Source organism: Marmota monax, unplaced genomic scaffold, assembly GCF_021218885.2.
Source record: "Marmota monax isolate L192 unplaced genomic scaffold, Marmota_monax_Labrador192_F-V1.1 WCK01_AAM20220418_F8-fsc00238, whole genome shotgun sequence".
In the NCBI taxonomy this organism is placed as follows: domain Eukaryota; kingdom Metazoa; phylum Chordata; class Mammalia; order Rodentia; family Sciuridae; genus Marmota; species Marmota monax.
In genome coordinates this window covers 1,139,594-1,153,457 of record NW_026693175.1, presented here as the reverse complement: position 1 = coordinate 1,153,457, position 13,864 = coordinate 1,139,594, and the positions used below count along the sequence as shown (strand labels likewise).

General features: G+C 46.9%; 1 protein-coding gene across 2 annotated transcripts in view; it reads left to right on the top strand.

The window, feature by feature from the left end:
• The first annotated feature begins 210 nt into the window (after window positions 1-210).
• The window catches only part of Polr1a (RNA polymerase I subunit A), a 61,466-nt gene continuing 47,812 nt past the window's right edge, over window positions 211-13,864 (top strand). The window contains exons 1-7 of one of the 2 annotated variants that reach the window (XM_046455988.2): window positions 211-368; window positions 2,497-2,701; window positions 3,828-3,977; window positions 8,305-8,412; window positions 9,295-9,380; window positions 9,500-9,603; window positions 13,517-13,603. In XM_046455988.2, the coding sequence (XP_046311944.1) occupies window positions 292-368; window positions 2,497-2,701; window positions 3,828-3,977; window positions 8,305-8,412; window positions 9,295-9,380; window positions 9,500-9,603; window positions 13,517-13,603 (817 nt within the window). In that variant the 5' untranslated portion in view covers window positions 211-291. The remainder of the gene's footprint in view (window positions 369-2,496; window positions 2,702-3,827; window positions 3,978-8,304; window positions 8,413-9,294; window positions 9,381-9,499; window positions 9,604-13,516; window positions 13,604-13,864) is intronic. The other variant, XM_058583025.1, reaches the window with a different exon arrangement.

The window sequence follows — 13,864 nt, the reverse complement described above, 5'->3', positions numbered from 1 at the left end:
CGCTCGGCTGGGAGGCCGTCTACAGAGCGGAGTCAGAGAGCCTCACTGGCCTCCGAGGAATTTATTAAAGTAGTACCTCAACGTCTCGCGTCTTTTTGGCTGTTTTCAAGGTAAAAATGGGAGTCGGAATCCGAAGCCATTCTGCTTGTCCTCCCCCGCAGCGGGAGTGGTGTCGTCCGCGCGGGCTCCGGAGGGCGCGTCCGCGCATGCGCAGTAAGAACCGCAGCATGGCTGCGGACCTGAGGCTGTGAGGGAGTCCGTTGAGGTACCCCGGGCCTTGCGCTGGCAAGGATGTCGGGCTCCAGGCACACGCCCTGGCGGCGGCTGCAGGGCGTTTCCTTCGGGATGTATTCGGCCGAGGAGCTCAGGTAGGCCGGCGGGCGGCCGGTGGGCTTCGCGTCGGCTCCGTTCCCTGTCAGGGCACCCTGCGGGGCTGGCTCCGGCTCTCACGCCTTGCCAGCACCCCGCCGCGTGTCCCGCCTGGCCGCCAGGTCGGGACCGTAGCATTCCAACTCGCGACTATTCTCTGAACACGTCCTCCTTTAACTTTCATGAGAAGTACCTCTGCTGTCCCTGCTTCGTTTTCAGCTTGTCCGCCCACTGACGCTTCCCAGCGTCCACGTGCGCTCGTCGCGCACCGCGGCGCGAACCACTCACTGGGGAATGAATGTTGGCGTCCCCGGAGGTCCTTTTCTGGTCACTTTTCTTTTTTTGTAAATATTGCCCCCCATACAGTGTCAACACTTTCGCTGCTGGGACTCAAATTTAAATCTCCAGCGCAAACATCTTCCTGAAAAGTCACCTGATTTCCCATTTACTCAGCTGTTTCTGAATAAATATTTGAATTTCACAGAGATCTTAAACTCATACATCAAAAAAATCAACATTCATTCCCCACCTCCAGCTGAGGGAAACCTGCATCTTCAAAATGGTGATACCTCTGTCCTGACGCGTAGTTTACTTACTGAACTCTTGCAGTGTGTGACCTGCATATTTTTCATCCTTCTTTTCACCCCCATTGCCTTTGCCTTAGACTAGATCCTTTCCTAAACTAAGAAATTAGGAATTCTTTTCTAAGGAATTTGAATTCTTTTTCTCCCACCTTCTCCTCTTCACCCTGATGCCTATCCAATCCCTTCACGTTACAGACAGAATTAGTCTTTCAGAGTGTTAGCCTTAAAACTCTCCAAATGTTTTCTGTTACCCTCAGATAAAAGTTACTTTCTTAGCATAGCCCACTTAGACTCCTATGATTAGGCCAATGCTGATTTTTAGCTATGGCATGACCCTTTTCTCGCCCTCCTGGACCTCTTGGATACTGCAGAAACTGCTGTCATATTTCAGCATCTTCAAGCTGTTTCCTCTGCATGCAACATCCTTTTAGCCAGAGGGACTCACTTCACTCTGTCCCCACCAAGCCTAAGGTCTTGGTTTAGTGTCCTTGTTTTCTGAGATCTTTCTGTGTGTCCTGCCTACTTTCCATGCATGTTTATATTCGGTTCTTTTCTCTATCCTTGAATTTCCTGCTGTATGTCTCCTTCCTTTCTTTTATCCTCCAGTCTGGTTGAATGCATGGATGAACTCCTGAGCTACCAGTCCAGTCAGTAACATATGCTCACCCAGAAATTCTAGTACAATTTCATCCAAAAGCAAAAATGTTTTAGGTTGCTTGAATTCTTCAAAAGGTACTTGTGGAGTTTTCAGAGAAGAGCATGAGCAAATTTATATCCATTGCTAAGATCATAGACATGTTTGGATTTGGAGTTGAATGTAAAGCTAATACAGTTGTTATACAATCACTCCTCATGCCCCTCTCCCTCTACTTTTTGGCAACCAACGTTTTGCTCTGTAGCCTTCCATCTCAGTCTTATTCATTTTTTATCCTTAAATCTGGTTGAATAAAAAGATAAACTCTTGAGCTACAGGTATCAATGATAATAATGTGCTACCCTAGAAATTCTAATCACGTCATGTTATATTTTAGCAGCTTTCTATCAGGGTAAATGTCAAGTCCTTAAAATTACCTGGAAGGGTCATTCTACTCTTCTAGTCCTTGACCTCACCTCTCTTCCAGGTACCCTGGCCTCCTATCCCACCATGCACCCACTTCAGAATGTCTGCACTTTCCTGCTGTTTCTATAAAGCCCTCTCTGCTCAGTGACCGCATTTGCTCCCTCATCTATTTCAGGCGTTTGCCCAGGTATTTCTTTGGCGTGGGCTTTTCTGGCCACTGGCATACCCCTGCATTGTTTGTCTTCCCTCCCTTGCGTTGTTTTCTCCAGCATTTTCTGTCTCTTCCCCCCATTAGAATGGAAGGCCTACAAGCAGGCATTCTTGTCTGTTACCCAGCACCCAAACCTACATCTGGCCCATGGTAAACATCCAGTAGGTGCTTGTTGAGTGTGTGAGTGAATGGCTAGAGGAGCTATGCTCAGCACTTGGTGGCCTGAGTTTTTTTTTTTTTTTTTTTTTTTTTGATTTCTTTTATCTCCTTAGGAAATTAAGCGTTAAATCTATCACAAACCCTCGGTACCTGGACAGCTTGGGGAACCCATCAGCAAACGGCCTATATGACTTAGCTTTGGGCCCTGCGGATTCTAAAGAGGTGTGCTCCACCTGTGTGCAAGATTTCAACAACTGCTCCGGACACCTAGGCCACATTGAACTGCCACTCACAGTGTACAACCCGCTCCTCTTTGATGTATGTGCTGCCCAGGGCGCACGGGTCTTGGGATTGTGTGCTGATGGGATTGTGAGGGCCGCGTCTCCCCAGCAGGGTGTGTGGGAGGAGGTTGCATTCCTATACTGTGAGTTCAAGTGTTCTCTAGAAAGAAAGGGAGTACCTTGAGTAGCAAAATGCCACACAGATCGGGGTCCTTTTTATAAAATTCTTGGGACCAAAAGTGCTGTGAATTTTACTCTCAGATTTTGGAACATTTGCACATACGTGTTGAGACCTCTTGGGGATGGCCTCCAAGTCTAAACATGAAGTTCATTCATGTTTTACATGCACCTTATATGTACAGCCTAAAGACAATTTCATGAAGTGTTTCTAAAATGCCTGTGTTTTAACTGTGACCTGTTACATGAGGTCAAATATGGAATTTTCCCCTTCTGGTCTCATGTTGGGATTTTTGGATTAGGGATGCTTAGTCTCTAGCTTCATTTTACCTATAGCCCTAACTGAAATTTCAGCTTGATTCCAATTGAGAAGAACCACAGCATGATTCTATTCACTTAGGGGGAAAATGTTCAGATTTACCCTCTGCAACTTTTGTTACAGGGCCTTTGTGCCTTTCAAAAACCTGCGTGGCTCCTCCTAGTAACAGGGAACTTGAGTGGAAAGGCCTTTGAGTCCTTCTGGTGAGTCCTTAGGGTCTTGTTCAGTGGCAGGAGAAGCAAAGCCCCAGGAAGCCCAGGAGTTAGATGAAAATGGAGCTACTGTCTAGGGCCCTGCTCGTGCGTGTTTAGCTCTTTACATCAGCTAACCCAACCTCCAGGAGTGTTTTTTAAGCTGAGGTGGTGGCGTACATGGATGTGATTTGTCTGTTAATCTGTTAAGAAAAGTTGTTTCTGCTAAGTAGTTGAGTTAAAGTAATTCCCAACCTCAGGCTATACATCTTAGTAAGTAAATTTCAAATTTTAATGGGTTAAAATGAAACCTTAAAAAAAGAGAGGAGAACATTTAATTAGGATCAGAAAGGCCTTTCTACATGTCTAGGCTGCTGTGGCATTCTTAAGGGAGTGGAATCTTGTGAGTGCCCTGGGAATCCCGTGAGCACTTGTCTCTTTTTAATGTCTTGTATCTTTTTATCCTCTCTTTTCAGAAACTCTACCTGCTCCTCCGAGGCTCCTGTTTAAACTGCCACATGCTGACTTGTCCCCGGGCTGTGGTTCACCTCTTGGTCTGCCAGCTGAGAGTTCTGGAAGTTGGGGCCCTACAAGCAGTCTATGAGCTGGAGCGAATTCTGAGCAGGGTACGTGGAAAGTGGTGGCCATGGGAATGCAGAAAGCCAGATGGTGGGAACTGAGATGTTTGTATGATGTTCCTAATTGCCACCCTGCTAGTCCCCAGAATATGTGATCTTTATAACTGGGTTGCAGGAGCTGGGCATAAGAACCGAGGCTCTACAGTGGTCAGAGTAGTGTTGATGAGGACAGCAGGGAGAGGCGGTATAGTGAGCAATCTCCTGCCCGGACCCGGGTCTGTCCATGAGCCAGCCATCTCCTGCCGGGACCCAGGATCCTGGAGGGACCCAGGCCTTTTGATTATTACAGCCCTTTGGGCTGTAGAACATTCTAATGTAGGAAATTCTTTTTCGTGACGATGAATTTTTTTGAAGATTCTGGGGCAGCTGTCCTACAGCGTTTCTAACACTCTGATTTGTCAGATTATTCCTCATTAGATTGGCCTCTGGTAAGAGTGCAATCACCAGGACCGGGGAGAGTTTGTATTGTGTTGTTTCGGGGGATGCATGGCGTCAGGTTATTCCACTGATGCTTGTGCTGTGTGGCTATTTCGGGATAAGGTGGGGATCCCCGGGTTTCTGTGCTCCAAAGAGTGTTTTTTTCCTTTCATAATTAGTATTTAGTGTAGGCTTTCTGGTGCTATTTTAAAAACCTTATTAAAATTTTCACTTTCTGTGTTAGAATTCCAAAATACTATTAATTTTCATTTGAAGAAACCTTTCAGAACTGTTTTATCAATTTTAATACTTTTCCTGTAGCTGCTTTCAGATTTTAAGTGCAGTCACATCACCTGCAAAATCTGCTTTGTTTATCTGGTGTACCTTGCTCTGGTGGCTGTCTGTGTTACCAGGTTGAAGAGGTAGTGGGACGTCCTCATCTTGTTTGTTCTCACAAAGAGAAGGCGCTGGCCTTTCCTTCGCACTCCTCTTGAGTACTGAAGTCCTGAAGACTCTAGGAGGGCAGAACAAAGTGGCCTCCACAGAGGCGGGGCCCAGAGTGAAAGTGTGCCCTCCAGCAGGAGAGGAAATACTCTGGGGGCATCTAGCAGAAGCATTGACCTACAGAGCTAGAAGGGGTCCCTGCATGTGTGGGCAGCCCTGCAAGGAATGCCAGTGCTCAGACAGGGTGAGGGATGTTCATTTGCAATAAAGGGTGAGCATGTGATATAAGGCCAGGTCAGTGAAAAGGTACCTGTGTGGTGACCCCAAAGAGGGTAAAGAAGAGGCCGGCTAAGGGGTTGGATTGGCGTGGATGTGAGGGTTCCACACAGAAGAGGGTGGTGGCAGCCATGGGAGAGGGTCGTGTGCATGGAAAGGGGTTGATCAGATCAATCGGAAGTGAAGGACAGTGCCAGCTGCATTTCCCCTGTCAGGGAGAGCAGGAAGCTAGAGTCCGTCCTGCAGTGTGGAGATCAGACGTGTGCGTGCGTGCATGTGCTTGCCGGTGCTATGTGGTTTGCCCCTCAGAGGTCTGGAGTGTGGTCGCACGCACACATGTAGCACGAGACCATGCCCTGCTGACAGGGCCTCTGAAGAGATGGCCATCCTGAGGCTGGGACGGCAAGTGCCAGAGAGCACGATCGTGCTCAGAGAGTAAGGGGAACACATCGGAGAACACAAAGGCACACATTAGCTGAATCTGGGACAATTCTAACATAAAAATAAGTGACAATAGTAAATGATTTCAACACATGGAATTGAATAGGAACCCATGAGTTCTCACTGGTGTAAGTGGAAGAGTGTCTAAAGTGCAAGTCCTGGGCCCTCACACACTCAAGCACCACGCCATCATCTTGTAACAGCAGAGGCTGGGGAGTAGGGGCTCCACAGTAGGGGAGGTCGGCACTCCCTCTTGCAGGGAGAAGGATGGTGCTTCTGGGTGTTCTGCCAAGATGGCCTGGCTGACCTTGACCCTGAGGATATATCCTGTACCTGAATTGAAGTACAGTCATGGACCTTGCCTGTAATGCGCAGAAGAAGCCTCAGTGCCTTCAGAGACTGAGGAGCTATTGAGAGGGAGAGATTCGAGACGTGACAAGGAGTATAACAGGTGGCTCAGAACGGAATGCTTTTTTTTTCTTTAATTTTTTTTAGTTATGCATGGACACAATATCTTTATTTGTGTGTTTATTTTCATGTGGTACTGAGGATCAAACCCAGTGCCTCACATGTGTGAGGGAAGTGCTCTGTCACTGAGCCACAACCCAGCCCAGAACAGGATGCTTTTTGCTATAAAAGGATGCTATTGCGTGAACTGACAAAACTTGAATGGTATCTGAGGATTAGGTGGTAGTGTTTTATTAATTTCAATTTACTGATTTGCAAGTTTTTTTGCTTTGGTGATTTTTTTTTTTTTTTTTTTTTTTGAGAAAAAGGAAAAGAAGGTTTATTACTTTGCTAGGAAAGAAGAAACACAGGGGGCTTCTGTCCCAAAGGATGTGATTCTGCCCATTAGTGGGAACATGGGGCTTTTAAAGAGGTGACTCAAAGGCTACATTCCCTGTGCTCTCTGTTGGAGTTGACATTCATTAAAAAGTCAGTTGCAGTGGCAGAGCAGCAGGGGCTACATTCAAAGCATAAAGTAGACAGTTATACTTCCACAGTCAACTTCTCCATTCCATTTCTATAGGAAAATGGGCAATAGTATCTCCGTCTGCTTCCTTATTCTTTTAACTAAGTAACATAGTGAAATTACTTGATTCCTTTCTAATGGTGACTTTGGATTCCTGGCATAAACTCAACTTGTTCTTGATGTATTTCTTTTTATATATATTACTGGATTGGATTTCCTAATATTTTCTTTATGATTTTTGCATTAATAATCATGAGTGAGATTGGTTTGTCAATTTGCTTTCACATATTGGCCTTTTGAATTTGGAAATGTAGATTTTTCTCAGCCTTAAAATGAGTTAAGGAATCTCTCTCCCTAAAATGCTCTGGGAGAGTTTGTGGAAGATTGGACACACCGTGTGTCAGCAAGATGGTGCTGGGCATTTCTCCTTGGCAACGTTCTGACAGTCATCTCCACTTGACTGTAGAGTAGCAAAACAAGACCCCAGCTGTGGCTCTGGGAGCCACCTGAACTAGAAACTCCATGCCCCAAGAGGAAGCAGTGTCTTTAGAGTTCTGTGGGCTGAGCTGCCGGGGACCCCCCCCCTCCCCCCCAGGACATGCTAGTCAGGGAGGCTAGAGGATGTTGTTCTAGGTCATCATCTTTCTAGTCCAGATGCAGTCCCAACCAGTTGGAGTCATTTTTGCCCTCAGCAGTATTGCCTAGTAACACAAGTTACATTTCTACATTTAGCCACATTTCCAGGGGAACAGAGCTAAAAAGGTAACCCAGGGTCAAATTTGTCCAAGGGGGGGTGGTTCTTAAACCTTTACTCTACTTAAAACTACTCTAAGTAAGTAGCATTTTTCTAGGGATTTGTTCATCTCATCTAAAGTTTTAAATTTATATGCACTAAATTACTTGAGGTATCTACTGTCTTTGAAATTCTTTTTAAAAATATGCACATAAAAATGTGATTGTTTACAAAATGAAGATATTGCCCACATCCAGAAACCCCCTCTTCTTCCCTGTCCTTCTGCAGTGATTTTTGACTTTGGATGTATTTAGAGATCTGTCAGGAAAGAGTTCGAGGCCTGGGATGCTGCTGCTTTCCTCCAGAGAGGCGTCTGGTTGCTTCTGCTGTGTGTTTGGCTGCACTGCCAACCTGTACTGTTCTAGTTCAGGCTCAGAGCTTAAGGCTCCCTGGACTACCTGAGTGATTGTGTGAGGGCTGGGGATCCTAAGGGGGTGGCCCTTGGGTCCTCTCTTACTGTGTGTCGCAGCCGATGTCCTGTAGATTTCTGTCCTGGCATTGGCTCTAGGCTTTGATCGCTGTCTCTTGCACTTTTTGAGGGTGTCAGAATTTGCTAATTGGAAAATGTGCAAAGTGCTGTCATATCACAGCACCAGGGAGCCTTGTGGACATCTATGTCCATATCTTCCTTGGAGGCAGAGTGCTCAGCCACGCCCATGTTCTCTGTAACCTTGCCAGATTTCTGTTTTCCCTTCAGTTTGTCCTGTCAGGACCCCAGAGGGTTAAGATTACAAAGCCATCGTATCTGTCTTGGTCCTTTGCAGTCGTGGTTTATGCTGATTTGCTCTGTGGAGCCAACACATCGGTGCTGGAAGCAGGTGTTTGGGATGTCACAGCGCCTCCCTGCTCTGAGGTGCAGTGTGGCATCATGTGCTGCTCTTCCTCCAGGCTCGCTCTTCGCCCTGGCAGAGCTGCACGTCAGACATATGCTTTCTTTGCTCTGATAATACAGTTTTTCTTTTTGTTTTCAGTTTCTGGAAGAAAATGCTGATCCTTCTGCCTTTGAAATTCAGGAAGAGTTAGAACAGTACACAACCAAGGTTCTGCAGAACAACCTCCTGGGGACTCAGGGTGCACACGTGAGTTGTCACTGTGTCTCTTCCTGTGACACCGGGTTCTTGGTGTTATTACCATGGTTCCCTCTGTACTTTCATTTGCAAATATTGGCTATCCAAAGTAGGTCTGGATTTAAATTCCAGCTCTAACTCTTTGGAGGCCTGTGACCTTGCAAGTTATGTAACTGCCCCTAGATGCCCATTTTCCCATCTTTACTGCCTGCTGCAGGACCAAAGATAGGGGATGACATAGGTCATTCAGATATAGTGTCCACCAGCACCCACTCTGAGAATATGAACAGAAGAGTGAACACCCTCAGTCAGTCCTAGTTAGGAAATAGCTGTTTCCTTCTCTCCCTCCTCCAGTGCCTCTCTAAACCACTGCTGCCCTGGCCACCTCTCCACAGCACTGTGTAAGCATCCATTTAGTCACTGAATGAACGAATAGGGTAGACAGTTGACTGCAGTACTGATCTTGAGACCTGGTTCATCTTGTGCACAGTCCTCCCACCAGAGGTTCTGATTTAACTGGTCTGGGGTAGGGCCCATGTGTAGGTTGCAAAGCTCCTCGGGCCTGTTTGCACTGGGCACAGAACCATGTGGATGTGCCTTCCTCAGAGCCCAAGGCCCCCTGAGGTGGCAGCAGCACAAACAGCAGCTGCATCCAGAAAGCTTTGGTTTAAAAATTAGAGTAACTGGCATTTGTTGAGTACTTTTTGTGGTACTGGGGATTGAACCCAGGGCCTAGCTCATGCTAGACAAATGCTTTACCATGGAGCTACCCCTGCCCCCCAGCAGCTTTGGGAGATTTTCATCTAAGAAAGTAAGGGTGATTTCCTGTGGTTAAAAATGGTGGAAACCATGAGATGAAAATGGCACTCCAAGTCCTCTGGTTTTTTGTGACAGGTGAAAAATGTGTGTGAGAGCAGAAGCAAACTCATTGCTTACTTCTGGAAGGCACACATGTCTGCTAAGCGATGTCCCCACTGCAAGTGAGTGTTGGGCACCTGCCTTCCCTTCCCTAGGATAAAAGGTGCTGGCTGGTCTCTCGCCGCACTCCTGAGTGTCTTGTGGGGCAGTGTTTCCTTCACCACTGTGTCCTTACCCACAGGACTGGGCGGTCAGTTGTTCGAAAGGAGCACAACAGCAAGCTGACAATCACATATCCAGCTGTGGTGCACAGGAAGTCTGGCCAGACGGATGCCGAGCCCCTGGGTAAGCTGCTGGGGTCTGGAGGGGGCTCCTTGACAATTTTGCTCCTGTGTGGCCATCGTGTGTTCCACACCTTGGGAGTACCTGGTCCTGTTGCTACATGCTCCTCTGCCATGTGTTTGTAGGGCTAGCAGAGGAATGGCATCCAGGCCTCTCACCCAAGAAACCCAGTGGGTCAGTGCCCCACAGTGCCTCTGGCCTCGGTGCTTATTTTTCTGAAAGATTTTTGAATAAGAAATATCAGAATATACCTTGCAAATATGTTGAAACATTTTAGTATAAAACAAATGTAGGTTTATTTTGGAGTAAAATGTGGGCAAATAATTTTAACAACTATAAGCATTTAACAAAAAGCGCAGTTTGGTTCAATACTATCGAGTGAATTACAGGCTTTATTTGAAGTTCTCCAAAGAGGCTGCTGTGGCTGCTCACCAGGACCCTGTGGGCAGTCTCCTAGCTCTGTTCTGCCCTTGGGTAGTTGAGAACTAACTAGGACTGACCGAGGGTGTTCACTCTTCTGTTTCTGTAGTGGTAGGCTTCATATTTTTCTTAATTTATTCTAAAATGGTGAGGGTTACATAAAGTATTCCTGGGAGTACTGAGACTAGTGCCTGTCACTCAGTGTATGTGCTGTGGGTGTCTGTTTCTAGTCAAGACTAACATGCCAGGGCAGGAAAGCACATCTGTGACTGCAGTTGGCTCGGCTCTGCTGTGTGCTGCGAGCGACTCAGTGATGGCTGCTTCTTGGAGCTTTGATTCCAGCTCCGTGGAGTGACCATGACAAACCTCTGGCCCAGATGGAGGGAGTCACATGAACAGAGAGGTCCACAGCAAATGCTCTGTGCCTTTCCCAGGGCTGTATGTGGAGCGGGAAGGGACATGGTTCTTCTCCTGGACATGTGAGTTTTGTCTTTCACAGTGAAGATTCTGGCAAGGCAGGCAGTAAATAACAAACCTGCCTGTTATTTTGTAATAGCCTTTTTACTTAAAATCATTTGAGACTTACAGAGGAGTAGAAAACATGGTAAATAGAGTCCCTATGTACTCTTTATTCACTTTGCCCTAATGTTTCAGGTCACCGTGTGCATTTGTCAGAACTAAGAGCTTGATACTGGCACAATACTGTTGAATGAATTACAGGCTTTATTTGAAGTTCTACAGTTTTTTCAGTATTGGCATTTTTGTGTTCAAGGACCAGTCCAGATACCACATTGCATTTAGAAAGCCAACTTAGATTAGTGGGTAACAGCAGCACAAGAGTGGGTTTTCCTTCGCTTACTCGTAAATAGCCCATAAGACAGCTTTTTCTTAAAACCAGTAGGATTTGCTGCTGTGGCCCTTAGGATGCTTTAGAAAGTGCTAATAGGTCGAGAACAGAGATGATCAGAATTCTGGAAGATGGCTGTTTTGGGGGCCGATTTCTAGCACTAGTCTCCAGTGCTTTCAGCTGTACGAGACTTCTGAAGTCTTCTTTCACTGCCACCCTGAGCAGGGGTGGTGCGGCCAGAGGTCCCTGCCCTGGGAATATGAAGCAGTAGTCTCTCAGCTCTGGGGTTAGATTGCTGTATTTAACAGAGATTTGCTTGTTGGACACTCAGCATCATGCCCAGGACTGTGGGGTCCAAGGGGGACACAGCTCTAAGAAGGACACTAGGCCATGTGGCCTCTGCTCTTGGAGGAGGCTGCAGGTGACAGTGGCTCAGGGAGCAGTTTGGTATCTTTCCATGGCCTGGACGTGTTCTGTAGACCACAGGAAGCCACTAAGTGAGGCCTGTTCCCACCAGACCGCTGAGCCGTATGGAGTGCCCTCCGCGCTTGAAGCACTCTGCGCCCCCAAATCCTCGAGCGTAGTAGCACTTAATAAGGACTCTGGCACCCAAGAAGCCCCACCCACTGAGACCTGGGCTTTCCCAGATTATCTGACCTCCAGACATTTCCCATTTAGCATCTGTTGCAGGCAAAGGAAGCCCTCAGGAGGCTCTCTGAGGTCCAGCTGGGCAGACGGCACTGTCGCAAGTGGTGGGAGTGCTTTGTGAGGAGCCCTTGTGAGGAGGTGACCTCTTGTGGCTGGACACATCAGTCTGCCTCAGGGTGGCCTGCACAGCAGTGGAGACACGACTGGGCGGAGCTGGGGAGATTCCACCAGGCTTCCTGAGCCCTCTGGCCTGTCCAGGGGGCAGAGTCAGATGCTCACTTCCAGAAGGAGCACAGAGCTGTTCTGAAAGGAATGGGCTCCATTTTCCCACTGCACGCTCAGCTTTCCAAGGCTGTGGCTTTCCCGAGGTCAGAGCTGCTCCTCTTCCTGTGCCTGTGCTTCCTTCACTTGCGTTCACTATTGAAATGTTTTGTTTCATGGGTGTCAAAACAAGTGTGCAAACTCCTTGACCCAGGAGTTCTATATGACTTTATCCTAAGAAATTAAAATACCCACAGCAACGTTTAAATAGTGGAAAGTAGGACGCGACTTAATGGCCCATTAATAGAGACTAGTTAAATAAATTATGATACATTTATCGTTGTCCAAACCACAGATTTCTCTGAAAGCTTTTGATGACACACCCTCTGCAGATTATAAAGAAAGTAATGAGAGAAATAGAGATAGAATGAAACTAAAATTTATTTATTTATTTATTTTGGTACTGGGGATTGAACTCGCGGGGGGGGGGGGGGGGGGGCACTCAACCACTGACCTGCATCCCCGGTCCTGTTTTGTATTTTATTTAAAGACAGGGTCTCACTGAGTAGCTTAGCACCTCACTGTTGCTGAGGCTGGCTTTGAACTCACAATCCTCCTGTCTCAGCCTCCCAAGCTGCTGCTGAAACTAAGATCTTAAAGTATAGAAAAAGGCAAGAGGATGGGGTGTTCCCCCCACACTTTTTGTTGTAGTACTGGTGAATTGAACCCAGGGCACTTTATTCCTGGTTCTTTTTCTATTTTATTTTATTTTGAGACAGGATCTTGCTAAGTTGCCCTCGCTGGTCTTAAACTTGTGATCCTCCTGCCTCAGCTTCTAGAATGAATCACTGGCATTGCAGGCGCGGCCATTGCACCTGACTAAGAGTAGAGTGTCCAGTATAGGTACCTTCCGGGTGCAACGTGCTTAAACCAGTGGCTCTTTAACATCTGCTGTGAGCCAGACGCTGTGTCAGGGCTTAGGAGCACAGGCAAGGCATGGTTCCTGCCCTGATTATTCCACAAAGATCAATCAGGTGGAGCAATCTCAATTTCAGTGAATATATCTCAGAAAAGTTTGATAGTTTTGACACTAGAAAATGACACTGCTTAGTTATCCTTGTCAGTCAGCTAATCGAGCTCTTATATAAACCAGAGGGCTGGAAAAGAGCATATAAAAGTGATAGGGCTGGGGTGTAGCTCAGCGGTAGAGCGCTTACCTAGTGTACACAGGCCCTGGGTTCCATTCCCAGCAACACCCACTCCGCCCAAAAAATAATGGTTGTGAATTTGATAGGAGAGTAGATATTGTTTTCTTTTGCTCAATTTTTCAGGTTTTATAAGATAGCTACATTGTTCTCATTACTTTAGATTAGAGTAAGGGGGAAGTCCAGGGCTGAGAATATCCTGTCCTAAAGATTGACAAGTTGCAGGCTTTGCAGAATAAAGACAAAGAATTGATAAAAAATCAGCCAGGCATGATGGTGAATACCTGTAATCTCAGTAGTTGGGAAGCTGAAGCAGGAGAATCCAAGTTCAAAGCCAGCCTCAGCAACTTAGAAAGACTCTAAGCAACTGGGTGAGGCCATGTCTCAAAAAGCAAAATAAAGGCTGGGGATAAGGCTCAGTGGATAAGCACCCCCGAGTTCAATCCCTGGTTACCAAAAACATGGATAAATCCAATTACTGAAGGAGGACTTGGTATTGACTCACAGTGCTCTGATTTCCCCTCTTCTGCTGCAGGAATTGAGGAAGCTCAGATGGGAAAACGAGGGTACTTGACGCCCAGCAGTGCCCGGGAACATCTTTTCTCCATTTGGAAGAATGAAGGTGCTTTGCCGGGCAGCCCCTGTCATCTCCACGCTTGTTAACCTGCCTTATTAGTCCTGTTTTTCTTAAGGCTGCCCTTGTCATCGCTGTCTCCTGAAGTAGACCTGTGGGTTTGGGACAAGCTTCAGAGTACATTGAATTTGAAGCAGGGGCCCAGCACTAAGAACTCGGCCCTGATTGTAACTGAGCCTGGTCATTAGGTGAGAGCTGCAGTGGCCTCACTTAATGCAGACTGACAAGTGTTGGAAGGTCCAGAGTGTT